Raw genomic sequence first — 14,072 nt, forward strand, 5'->3', positions numbered from 1 at the left:
GTTTTAATTCATCTGTATTGGATTTTAAATATAAAGTATTATTCCTCAGTAAAAATGATGCAGATGTGAAATTTAAAACAGAAAATGACAAGGTTGTAAAGGGGATCTGGAGAGCAAGATTAAAAAAACATATCCCGTGTAATCTGTTGAATAATTCTGGCAACTTTCTAGTAATAAGGGTTTTTTTTTGGATGTTAGTGAAGTAATTTTGATAGCGAGGAGGTTAAATAATGTTGAATGCTCAGTTTTTCTTTACATCATCTTGGACCATTTCCTGCCAAATCAGCATGGCCTATGGTCAAACTAGAGTGATTTTAAAAAACAAACTAATGTTATTCACAATATAATTTTCAAAAACTATAAGTACACATCAGTGCAAGTCAGCAATATAATAAGTAATGCTTGATGCAAGTAAACTGTCCGGACAACACAAACTCTGTTAAACACTAACTCTGTAGTAAATAGGAGAACGGTTTATTTCAAATTGGACAAGCAGATGATCACATCAAGTTCAGCACACATCACCATTCAGTTTTTGCTTTATATAAAACAAATTCAAAAACAGAAACCAAGGTTACATCTCAACTTTTTAAAATCACATTTGAAGTAACCATTTCAAACAATTAAAGCCCATTGAACAATCCATCCAAAATTTTTCCAGGAAAAAGCATGTTAATGAGTCAAAAATTCTTCCAATTAGAAAACTGTTGCCTTTTAGTTAGTGTACGAAGTCTCAAATGTCCTTATTCTCTTAATGTATATCAGCCTACATACACTAAAAAGTTACAACTTATCCTAAAAATAATTGTATTTACAAACTACTTGATAAAAAATATTTTCAATTCTACAAGGAGGTACACAAAATTGTTTGAAGATGGTGGTAGCTTTCTCAGTCATTCTGATCATTGGCAGGCTCAGTTTTCTGTTCCTAGAAACAGCAATAGTTTGATGAGACAATCACAAATTCAACCAGTCAGATTCACTATAAACTATCCCTTTTCGTTAGCGGAACTAACTCATTATTTCAAACATGGTGCACATTCATATATTATAAAAGATAGTGGATTCATCTATTTAAGTTACTTAAGTATAGTTGACGCTCCATTAAGGTCATTCACCCTTGCAGAATTCTCAAAAAATTTGAGGTAGATAGTAAAATAGTCTCTCAGTTTTTGTGTGATGAAAATTTAAATGTGTTGATTTATAACTTATTATCCGATGCATAGACAGATGATATGTTACAGAAAAACAGGAACACGAATTATTTTCTAAGAATCTGCACCCTCCCACCCACCCACACGTTCTCCTCTATAATGTAGGTTTTGGCTTTAGCTATTTTCACAGAGCTCAGCATGGTATCTGCAATGTTAAATAGCACCCTATAGTAGGCCATAAATTGGCGTGGACTGCTCAGGCTTTTTCTCAGCTGCCAAGCTACATTATCTGCAAGGAAATGGAGCTTGGCAGAAACAGAATTGAGCAATAAAGAAAACTACTTCTGCCCTGCTCCATGGAGCTGAAAATCTGCATTGTAAACACTCTCGCTGTCAATTTTTATGCCACATAAAGATATTTTAAAGTAAGACTTAGAATGCCAAGATACCCAATTAACTAGATCACAAAAGGATTCCTCTCAAAGCAAGGTGCATACTATTATTGCATAAATAAATAAGCCAATTATGAATATAAATCTATTGAATCAGCTATTTTATGGAATAACACTGGATAACCATTGCATACAGGGTTTTCAAGATTAGGTTTTTGTTCAGCTATCTTAAGGCATTCTAACTTCATATTTTGCAATTTATAAAAGTGCAAAGCTCAGCATGGTTAAGACTTTTGTTCTATTACTTAGAAATAGCCTTCAATGTGGCTGTGCATTGAATCTGGACTGTTAATCTCATATAGGTGACTTGTGAGGCTGGAATGCATATTCTAGACAGAAAGCTAAGAATTAATTGTTCATCCATCAAAATGCAATATGCAAGCTACTGCTTATTTGAACCATTATTTACTACCCAACAAAACTAAATTACTTGTTCAATAGATAAAATTACTAGAGATACAGTTATAACAAAATTGCAAATGTACACATCTAGCAAAATACTGAAAATGACAGGAGCACTGCACTCAAAATCTTAACTACAGCACGAGGGAACTCTTTAGTTTTAGTAACAACCAAGCAACCACAGCACACGGTTATATATACACTGCAGATTTTTTTTATACCATCATACCCTTAACTGTCACATGCTTAATCTGTCCTTTCACTGACAGGGAGCTGGGTGGGATACTTCTAGCTGATGTCACGCTAACAGAGGATCGAGAAACATGGATCTGCAACAAGTGTTGAGTAGAAAACAACTGAACATGCAATCAAAATGCTATAACACCACAAGACATAGAAGAATAAGGCCATTCAGCCCATCGAATCTGCTCTGCCATTACATCATGGTTGGTTTATTATCCCTCTCAACCTCATTCTCCTACCTTCTCCCCGTAACCTTTGATGCCCTTACTAACCAAGAACCTACCAACCTCCACTTTAAATATACCCAATGACTTGGCCTCCACAGTTGCCTGAGTCAATGAATTCCACAGATTCACCACCCTCTGGTGAAAGATATTCCTCTTCATCTCTTTCCTAAAGGGACATCCTTCTATTCTGAAGGTGTGCCCCCTAGTCCCAGGCTTCCCCACTACAGGAAACATCCTCTCGACGGCCATTCTATCTAGGTCTTTCAATATTCGATAGATTTCAATGAGATTTCCCCCTCATTCTTCTAAACTCGTGTACTGTTTTAATAGTCTTTTTTTCCTTTTTAGATGCAAGTTTTACCTTTTCAGCTTTTGTTTCACCATTCTGAGCAGGTGCAGCTTCTTCCTTAGTTACCTTCTCTTTGGACTGTTTCTTTGGTTTTGGAGAAATCTTCTACAGAAAAACAAAAGTCCAGACAGTATAATACACAACAAACTAAACAGTAATTTTACTACATGGGGAATACCGAATTCATGACTCAGATTTCCAGTACCTGCAGTGTTATATTTTTTCAAGACTAAAGCCATGTTTTGCACAAATTGTAGACCTATACAGCATAAGTAGCTCAAGATGATGCAGAGAGTCTGCGGATGCTGGAAACCGGAGCCACACAGTGCTGGCGGATCTCAGTGGGCCACGGGAGGTAAAGAAGTTGTCAATATTTCAGGCTGAAAACCTGCATCAGACCCGAGACTGGAGAAGCAAGTTGACCAGCATAAACAGAAGGGCTAGGGCAAGAAAGGATTCTGAGGCAATTTGTAGCCTGAGGAGGATGTGAAATGACAGGCAGATAGAGCCAGGTAGGGAAGGTGAGTGACGGTGGTATTCGAAGACTTGACAAGTGAATGATAAATAATGGAGGCAAACAAATCAAGAGGATAAAAGAGAAAAAAATAGATGGAATGGGAGAGGCTGGGAGCGTGAAGATAGGAGACAGCTAGTGGAAATGATCTGGAACAAAATGCTGGATTTGGATTCGGATAAGTAAAGGAAGTGAGAAGGGGAACCATTAGGGGAGAGATGACTGACAGCTGTAACTAGATGGGGTGGGGGCACTGAGTGGGTGGATGATGAGATGGGGGACAAAAGTGAAAGGACTATGGGATCAGAGTCAGAGGCAGGAAAAAAACCCTAAAATTAGAAAAGTTGCATATTCACGCCATTGAGTTGTAGACTATGCAGGCGGAATTCAGTCTCCCAATATGGGCTGCTCTACATCGGCGACCATTTCACAGAACACCCACGTTCCGTCCAATACAAGTTCATGGTTGCTGACTATTGTAACTCCCTTTCTCACAATGACTTGTCCACCCCTGGCCTTCTGTACTAGCAGGATGAAGCACAATGCCAACTGAGAAGCAATGCTCTTAGATAGGAGCCACACTCACGTCCCCATCTACATCAACGGAGCTGTAGTGGAGCGTGTATCAAGCTTTAAATTCCTTGGTGTCCACATTTCCGAGGATCTCACCTGGTCCCTGAACTCCTCCATCCTGATCAAAAAGGTGCAATAGCGCCTTTATTTCCTGCGGAGCATCAAGAAAGCTCACCTGTCCCAGGATACTGATGGACTTTTACTGCTGCACCATTGAGAGCATACTCACCAACTGCATCTCAGTGTGGTATGGCAATTGTCCCATATCAAACCGCAAAGCACTCCAGCGTGTGGTGAAAACTGCCCAGCGGATTATTGGCACCCAATTGCCCACCATTGAGAACATCTACCATAAGCGCTGCCTGGGCAGGGCAAAAATCATTATCAAGGATGCATCTCACCCTAACCATGGACTTTTTACTCTCCTCCCATCTTGTAGGCACAAGAGCCTCCGCTCCTGCACCAGCAGGCACAGGAAGAGCTTCTTCCCTGAGACTGTGACCCTGCTGAACCTTACATCACAGCGCTAAGCAGTATTGCACCCATATTGTACTGTCTCAGTACTTTTATATTTGTGTGCTGTAGCACTTACCTCTTATTTGCAGATATTTTGTAAATAACACTATTCTTTGCATTTCTAGTGAGATTCCCCTAACCACCCACCACCAATCCTCCCATTTTTGTCCCCCTTACATCTGCTAAGATGGCAGCACACCTGGACACAGCTGCATCTGCATGGCCAAAGTTGTTATTGTCTTTTCTTTTTTTTTTAAATGTCACAAGATCTGAATGTCATTCACCTGCCAACGTCTTCTAAGTGCAGCTCTGGTCACCTCCCCTGCCTGTCTGCCACCTCATTCCCCTCCTTGGAATCGTCTCACCACTCCTCTCTCTGTTGACCATCTCACCTCTCCACTCTCTGTCCTGATGGTGACCCAAACCATTGGCAACTTCCTTCTTCCCTCGGTTCCTGTGTGATCCACTGAGTTCCTCCAGCACTTTGTTCGTAGCTCAAGACATTTTATTGCTTCAACAGTCCTGCAGCAGTTGTGTATCAATGGCTTTCGAAGGCTTCAACTTTTATACTCTTATAGGTGCAGGGGCAGAATTATGCCATTTGGCTCATTGACTTTGCTCCACCATTCCATCACGTCAGCTTTATTATCCCTCAACCTCATTCCCTGCCTTCTCCCTCTAACCTTTGATGCCCTGACTATCCAAGAACCTAACAATTTCCACCTTAAATGACCCAGTGACTTGAACTCCACAGCCATGTTTGGCAATGAATTCCACAGGCACCATCTTCTGGCTAAAGAAATTCCTCCTCATCTCTGTTCTAAAGGGACGTCCGTGTTCCAAGACACTGTTCTCTGGTTCTAGACTCCCCACTATAAGAATCATCCTCTTCACACCAACTCTATCTAGGACTTTCTATATTCGATTGGGTTTTATTGAGATCCCCTTCATTCGTCTGAACTCCAGAGAGTACAAGTCCCGAGCTTATACTCAATGTGTGTATCTACACACATACACATTCACACCTATTATACCGCAACCTTTTTTTTCCTGACATTTGCTGTTTTCCCTTTTACTTTGAAACAAAAATCATGACAGTTTATGCTTTTACTACAAACACATACAAATTGATAAGAATGTTCGTTTTTATTATCTTTATCATAATCTTTCTTGAATAGAAACAGCCCACCAATTTGTAGTGATTATTATCTTGGCAAATCACTGCCACGGGACCTTATGATCTGCTTTAAAAGGTTGTCAGAGCTGAATGCCAAGATTCTAACTGTGAAATGAATATTGATTTGCAAGCATTTAATTTTGCCACTCACTTCACATTCTAAAGCTCTATGCACAAATAAAAGAAAACACATAACATATAGGATTCTAAAGCAATCAATATTCTCCCACTGTGAAAAGCTCCTGCACCTTATTATGAATGCCCAAACTCAAAATAAAATGGGAAGGACAAGAGAAATTTAAGATATGAAAAAAAATCATGACTGCAAACCACCCACCTACGCTTTGCCCTCACTTAATTTGCTAATGACAGATTTGAACTCCACACAAACCGATTTCAATCTTGTCAAAATAAACAAACATTTAATCTTTAGTAACTATCACTGCAGATTGATTTTGTATCAGTTTCTACATTATAAAAGCAATTAAAGTCTGCAGAGAGTAATTAACACTCATTTTGAATTAAAAGTTGATGAGTTTGAATCATCAACATTTTACCTTGAGGCTTATTCAGCACTGAAAGTACTTATAAAAGGAAGATGAAAAATCCAAACTACCCAATAAGACAGACAGGAGTTCTCAGTAAGGTTCACTGTCACCATTATTTCTTTGACATTCACAAACCGAAGAGCAACAATGATGTTGAATTAACCCTCCAAAGGAAGTTAAATGACAGGAGACAACAAAAAGACACAATTTAATTTACGTAAGAACGCAAGAAATAGGAGCAAGAATAGGCCAGCTGGCCCGTTGAGCCTGCTCCACCATTCAATAAGATCGTGGCCGATCTGACCATGGACTCATCTCCACCTACCTGCCTTTTCCCCATAACCCTCAATTCCCCTGCTATGCAAAATTCTTTCCAACCTTATCTTAAATACATTAACTGAAGTAGCCTCCACTGCTTCATTGTGCAGAGATTCAGCACTCTCTGGGAAAAGCAGTTCCTCCTCATCTCTGTCCTAAATCTACACCCCCAAATCTTGAGGTTATGTCCCCTAGTACTTGTCTAACCTACCAGTGGAAACCACTTTCCTGCCTCTATCCTATCTATCCCTTTCATAATTTTATATGTTTCTGTAAGATCTACTCTCTCATCCTTCTGAAATCCAGACAGTACAGTCTAGATGACTCAGTCTCTCCTTATAGTCTAACTGTGGAATCAACCTGGTGGACCTCCTCTGCACCCCCTGTAAAGCCAGTATCTCCCTCAAGTAAGGAGACCAGAACTGCACGCGGTACACTAGGTGCGACCTCACCAGTACCCTGTACAGTAGCAGCATAACCTCCCTGCTCTTAAATTCAATCCATCTAGCGATGCAAGCCAACATTCCACTTGCTTGATAGCCTGCTGTACCTACAAACCAATTTTTTTGTAATTATGCACAAGAACTCCCTTATACATGGCAGTATGCTGCAATTTCTTACCATTTAAATAATTATCTGCTTTCATTTTACCTTCCAAAGTGGATGACCGTGCATTTACCAACATTGTACTCCATCTGCCAGACCCTTGCCCACTCACTTAACCTATCTATGTCTCTCTGCAGACTCTCCATATCTTCTGCAAAATTTATTTTTCCACTTAATTTAGTATCATCAGCAAACTTAGATACGCTACACTCGGTCCCCTCTTCAACATCGTTAATGTATATTGTGAACAGTTGTGGAACAGACTTCACTCTTTATACGAGAACAAAGACATCAGAAAAGTCAGTTTTAATTTTTTTTCAGTCCATGTTGGACATGCTAATTCTAAGTGAGACAGTGAGGCTGCTGAAACTAATTGTAGCAAAATACATTAAATGCTATTGCTATCTACCCTACCATCAAATAGTCAATAACACTAAAAGCGTGTGCGTGGAGATGTGAGACAATCACTTCAACATTCTTGGTGCAACATCCTTCACAGCAGAATAACCTCCACCATGTTGTGTTAGCTTGCATCACATCTGCAGATTATTTTGTGAATAGAAGGACATATCTTTAGAACACAGTTGAGGAGGAATTTCTTTCAACAGAGGCTGCTGTATCTGTGGAATTCATTACCACAGACAGCTATGGAAGACATGTCATTGGGCATATTTAGTGGAGGCTGATAGGCTCTTGATCAGTACGAGGGTCAAAGGTTATGGGGAGAAGACAGGAGACTGGTGTTGGGAGGGAAAATAAATCAGCCACGATTGAATGATGGAGCAAACTCAATGGACAGAGTAACCTAAATCAGCTCCTTATGTCTTACGGTCTTCAGTGTATGAACAAGCCATTAGGAGCTGCCAGATATTACTAAAAGCATCAGTAAGGATACTATTTTCACTGAACACAGTATTCTGTATAAAAGTTATGCAAGTTATTACATTTCAAAATCACTGCAAAATTAAAATATCATTTCTCACCCTGGCACGTTTCTGTGGCTTGGCATCTTCCTTGGGAGCAGCAGCGGCGGCGGCTGCAGCAGCTGCCGCGTTCTATGATGGAAGGGTTAAATAATTCAAATTTACACCAAGTCAAATAATACCAAGTATACTTCAAAGCTAGTAATTCTGTGATACACACTTGCAAGCTGGAAGGGGGGGCACTAGAAAGAATTACTAAAAAAGGTAGCCAGTCTAATTTTGATACAGTGCAAATTACTCTGATCTGCATGTCATTTGAGCAAGCTACATTAAAACGTTTTTTTTTGCCTCATCTGCATTTCAATGTATGTTTCAGAATTCCAAGTAAATCTATTATCTAAGTATATAAATTGTATGTCCCTATTTGCATCTTTGAGATTTATTTTCTTGCAGACATTCACAGTAGAACAAAGAAATAAAATACAATCAATGAAAAACTACACTGACAACGATGAGCAAAAGAAAACAACAAACTGTGCAAATACAAAAATAAAAATAAAAACAAAAACTGAGAAAATGAGATATAAAGTTCTTCAAAGTGAGTGCATAGGTTGTGGAATCGGTCCAGTGTTGAGGTGAGTGAAGTTACCCAGGCTGGTTCAGGCGCCTGATGGTTGAAAGGTAATAACTGTTGCTGAACCTGGTGGTGTGGGACCCAGAAAATAAGTGATATGTCACAAAGAAAAGTCAATAAAAGTAAAAACCTTAAAATAAAAAGATTGCCAATCAGTAGCAGTGGATGTGGACAATTCCCATGTACATACAACTTCAAGATACCATTTAGTGATAGATTGCAACATTTTTGTTGTTCTATTTACAGTTACACATGGACTGGGATGGGAAGAGTAAAGTTTTCCAGAATGTAAAGTACATGCAGTACATTGTGATAGTGAGTTATTCGAACAAGTTCAAAGACATGCTAGAGCTAGGCAAGGTTCCTCTATCAGCATCCTCTCAAAGTTAATCGCACTATTTTTAAACACCAAATGCAGCATTGTTCCACTGGCAAATTCACTGATGTACGTGTATTGGGAAATGATTATGAACAAGTCCATGAAATTCCAAAGACGATTCCGGCAAAGAGCTATTCAACTAAGCAGCTCAAAATGCTAACTAGACTAGTAGTTCTCAACAACACTGAAAACCCCTGTAGTGATGATGGCCAATATTAAAGCTCGCAAAGCAATTTATTTCATTTTCATAGCATAGCTGGATTGTAAATAACTTACTCTTTCCAATCTGTTAGATCTTCTGAGCTGTAAAATAAATTTTAATTTTGTTAGGTACATTGAAAAGATGAGCAAGAGAAGACACTGCTGTTATTAAACATTCTCTGCTTAGCTAAGTAACTACAATTCAACTAAGAAATAAAGTTGTATAACAGAGCAACACTGAACTGAAAACTAAACCAAGAAACTCACCTGCTTAACTGCTTTTGGATCCTGTTTTTGTTCACCATCACTTGGTGCCTAAAAAGACAACATTGTATTTAATTTTAATCTGCAATCTGCCCAATTTCTCAAGAGAGAAGATGCTCTTCCTCTCCTTATGATAACAAAAGCTACAAAAGGGTGTAGACAATATTGCAAGGGACTGAGCAAAACTGATAGGTGACTAAGTCTGAATCATCCACTTTAGATTCTGAAAGGACAAACAGAGTATTTTTGTAATGAACAGTCATGAAGCTGTAAAAGAGCAAGATGCTTTGGAAATCTAAAAATTCTCTTTTCCTGAAGGCTGTCAACATTGGAAACTTAAGCCAGGCTAGATGCTTGTGAGCAATGGCTCTGCCATTCAGAGAGTGAAGAGCACAAGGTTCCTTAGTATATACGTACAGACAATCTAACCTGAGCCACAGCAGCATCACTTTCTGAGGAGACTGAGGTGCGCAAGACCTCATTCCCCATTCCAACGACTTTCTACTGGTGCACCATACCTGGCTGCATCATTGTATGGTATAGAAGCGGCAAAGCATCGGACTGCCGAGAGGATCACCGGGCTCTCCCTCCCCCCACTTGTGTCACTTACTGGGAGTGTTGCAGACGAAGAGTTCAAAGTATTGTTCAGGATCTCTACCACCATCACAAAAAATTCTTTGACCTACTACCATCAGGAAGCATCAGAACTAGGACTGCCATACTGGGTAACAGTTCCTTCTCCCAGGCTGCGAGATTAATGAATACCCTGTCACTAGGACAGTGAGTTGTTTACTGTTTACCTTTGCTGCACACTACATGCACTTTGAATTATACTTCATTGACTTATTTGTGGTAATATTTTGTTTTATGTGCTATGTGTGATATATGTTTTGTCAGTGTACCATGGGCCAGAGAAACATTGTTTTGATTGGTTGTATATACGCACAGTCAGACAACAATAAACTTGAATTTGAATTTTAGCAAGGACATGGAATGAGGAACAACAGAGATGTGGTCAATAATGCAGACCTGCCTTTATTCAGCACATTATCCATTGGGCTGAAAGAACTTTTCCACCTGGTAATGTTCTGCCAGTAAGCAACAGTATCCTCTGCAACATTTATACTCTCCACTCACTCCCTTACTGGGCAGTGACATACACTGTTTGTATTCATTTGCACTGCCTGCTATTAGACAGAGAGATACAGCACTGAAACCATTCCTTCCATCCTGAGTCTGCACCAACTATCAATCATTTACAGTCACCTTGTTTTATTCTCTCATTTGCATACCACCCCCCCCCCACCTATTCCAATTCTATTGCTCACCTATACATCAGGGCACCATAAAGTGGCCATTAACACACCAACCTGCGGAGTTTAGGGATGTGACTCACATGGTCACAGGGCAAAGGTGAAAACTGCACAGAGACAGAAGAGTGGGGATCGAACCCAAGCCTCTGGAGCTGCGAAATAGCAACAGCACTGGCTACGGGTGCCAAGCCAGACCACTATCAATATCCTAATTGGCCCAGCAATGTCACCATGTTGCTGGCCTCCTCAAAGAGCTAAGTGAGTTTGCGTTGTTACCTCCCAACCCTCTTGTAACTGGAAGGCGCCGTACTGTTGATGAACAAAGCAGTGTCAATTCTGCTGAATTTCAGGAGAGTACAGCACAGTTCTTTGGCCTTCACAGTTGTTGCCTAGCTTTGCCCCTCCCAAGCACATCCAACTCCAGACATCAGGTGACATCAAGTAATCTTTTAGCAATATTACATAAGCACAGGGATCAGAGATACAAGTTTGCAGTCCAGCAACCATCCCAAATTGACAAGCTGTTATAAAAAAATAATGAAAGTCTCCATCCCTCCCAATTGCCTTTTGATTACTAAGTTCCACAGGCCACCATGGACTTAAAACCATGTGCCTTTTGTTCCCCCTGAAACAATAACCTGACCAGTTCTCCTTGGCTCTCTAAATCTGTCCTCACTTCAAACAGCAACTCCTTGGGTTGTGGCCCCTTTCACAGGTCTGGGAATCGGGGAGAATCAAAGTTATGCCTGCAATTTTTTGGGGCCTTTGGTCCTCTTCTTTCACCTCACTCCCCACAGTACATTATGGGCTGTACTGCTGTCACTCACCAATCCAGTAAAGCAAATCAGCTTTGCTGTAAATTCCAGCAGAAGTGGTTGAGGCAGGTTTGATGTTGTCGTTTAAAGTTAAATTGGACAGCTATATGGATAGGAAAGGAATGGAGGGGTATGGGCTGAGTGCAGGTTGGTGGGACTAGGTGAGAGTAAGAGTTCGACGCGGACTAGAAGGGCCGAGATGGCCTGTTTCCGTGCTGTAATTGTTATATGGTTATATAAATTGCAAAAGCTTTCTTCCCATTCATGCAATCTATGATCAAAATCACTTGTGGGTGATAAAAACACCCAACATGAAAGACAAATACACCTCCTCCAACTCCCTGTCTTGAAGGACTATTCCAATCTAGTTCAGGGGTTCTCAACCTTTTTAATGCCATGGACCCTTACCATTAACTGAGGGGGTCCATGGATCCCAGGTTGGGAACTCCTATTCTAGTATCTACACTGCACAGGTTCCAACAGCTCAAGATAGTCTTCAGTCCATTTCATGCTGTTCTTCTTTCGCCTTGAAAACAGGAGTTTTTTTAAAAAAAAATCTTGTCCTGACCTTTCATGCCACCAACCTCTTCTTGCACAATTCCTAATTTTATTAAGTCCATCCCCACACTACCTCCCAAAATATCCTTCGGGGAAACTCAGGCTAAATCCTTCATCTCCATCTCTCCGTCTGCAACCACAAAAAGATAAAACACTGGCCCTTTTACAGGGATTCGCTCTCCACTTGGGCTACCTGCATTTGGCCGCACACAACCCTCTGATCTTTCAGTGACTTACTCCTTTAATTCTTCCTCTTTGGTGAGATGGTCCTCAGTCCATAGCTTGCTCCGAAGCAGCTCCGGGCACAGCACCCTTCAGCTCAGCACGTTACAAGCTTCTGGACTTGCAGAGCTTACAGACTTTCACACTGGCTTCTATCCGGACATGTCACATTACTGCGCCGCATCACAAACCCTCCTCTTCTCAAAACCTATCTAAATCTCTAATTTCCAGTCCTGCTGCTCCAGGTGTCGACCTAATACGTGAACCCTTAATGCTCGTCCCCGTGCCGCGGGTGTCGTGGCCCCGAACGAAGACAGGTACGTGCCGCGCAAGAGGGCGGCGACGCGCGCTGGGCTGAGTGACAGGTACATACGGGCTCCGCTGAGAGCCCAAAGACAGAGATTAGTTTTAAACATGGCTTTGGCTTTCGAAGGGGGGTGGGGGAGACACTCCGCACTAAACACCTGATCAAAATATACATCAAATACAGACATTCGAAATCCTTTGGTCCTTTTATTTGTATAGACTACGTGCAAAAAAAAATCTGCCTCGAAACATGTAAGGTATTAGGCTTCAGCATTTCCTAAAGTGAAGAAAGAAGACCCATTTGCTTCAAACATCATGGAGGGAAGAGGACGCCAAACGAGTCAACATCGTTTGCAATTTAATTACTACGCCACACTTTAGTTTTTAAATTTAAAAGTTTTTAGAAACTTCAAAATGCAAAGATTTAAAATTGACAAATGCAAAAAAATGTGCCAAACAAATTATACACTTTGTAAAAGCAGAGGACTCTTTGAATTACGAGAGAAATTAATACATATAATCGAACTTACCGTCCTTTTAGGGGGCATGATTACTACACTAGGCAGAGATACGTTAATGGGGAGCACTCCACAGCTACCGTTGCTAGTTTTAAGTCCCAAGCAGCACAGATCAATTTCTAAACACCTTACTAATCGGATGATAATATCATGCTGATCAGATGCAAATTAGGTCCTGCAGTCGGCGCTGGAGTGGTGGAACGTTGATTTGGTCCTGCCCACTTATTCAGGGCTAATGATTTTATTGGTGAAAGGACAATCGAGGATGCCAGGCAACACTGTACAGTTTCACTCTGGTTCAGGATTGGTTCCACAACTTGTCAGTATTGGGGTTTTTTGCTGAAATTACTGCAATTTATTTGAAAATAAAATCATATGAAGGGCGAGATAGACCAAGGGAAACACGCCTTGTCTACTTGGGTCGTTAAACACATTGTGGCTGCTCGGAGCAATTATATTTTTACATCCAATCAAAATGCTGGAAAAAGATGCAATTGCCTGGTTGGTCATTTTGAATCCCTTTTTGAAAAATACGAAGATTTATGCAAATAGGAAACAAGAGCACAAATGCTGAAAACACGTACATAAATCAATATTTCTGGGAATGAAAAAAGTGCACCAGGCAGTCTTTTGAATAGACTCTTGTGATATTTAGCTGTTTTCGTTTAAACAAGTTGGACAACTACCCTCTTTTTTTTACATAAAAGCAAAGTTAAGGCGGCAACAGGCACTCATTTCACATTTTTTCACCATGGACACATTTTCTTTATACCGAAGTTTTCACAGCCAGCATCGGTTTAATGTAACTCTGCGCTACAAGGAGCAACTTTTTTCATAACAATGTAACATGATTACAAAGA

At 40.4% G+C, this 14,072-nt stretch overlaps 1 protein-coding gene across 2 annotated transcripts; it reads right to left on the bottom strand.

The window, feature by feature from the left end:
* Positions 1-446: 446 nt before the first annotated feature.
* On the bottom strand, positions 447-13,380 carry hmgn3 (high mobility group nucleosomal binding domain 3). 2 transcript variants are annotated; one of them, XM_063072049.1, is made up of 7 exons: positions 13,225-13,380; positions 9,484-9,531; positions 9,292-9,318; positions 8,063-8,134; positions 2,840-2,932; positions 2,238-2,337; positions 447-928 (listed from the first exon to the last, which is right to left on the bottom strand). In XM_063072049.1, exons 1-7 carry the CDS (start codon positions 13,240-13,242, stop codon positions 915-917), a joined length of 372 nt encoding a protein of 123 aa, XP_062928119.1. In that variant the 5' UTR covers positions 13,243-13,380; the 3' UTR covers positions 447-914. The 2 variants fall into 2 exon arrangements, with proteins under 2 accessions (XP_062928119.1, XP_062928128.1); XM_063072058.1 differs by lacking the exon at positions 2,238-2,337 and having other exon boundaries at positions 13,225-13,378.
* Between the last annotated feature and the right edge of the window lie 692 nt (positions 13,381-14,072).

Source organism: Mobula hypostoma, chromosome 2, assembly GCF_963921235.1.
Source record: "Mobula hypostoma chromosome 2, sMobHyp1.1, whole genome shotgun sequence".
Taxonomy (NCBI): domain Eukaryota; kingdom Metazoa; phylum Chordata; class Chondrichthyes; order Myliobatiformes; family Myliobatidae; genus Mobula; species Mobula hypostoma.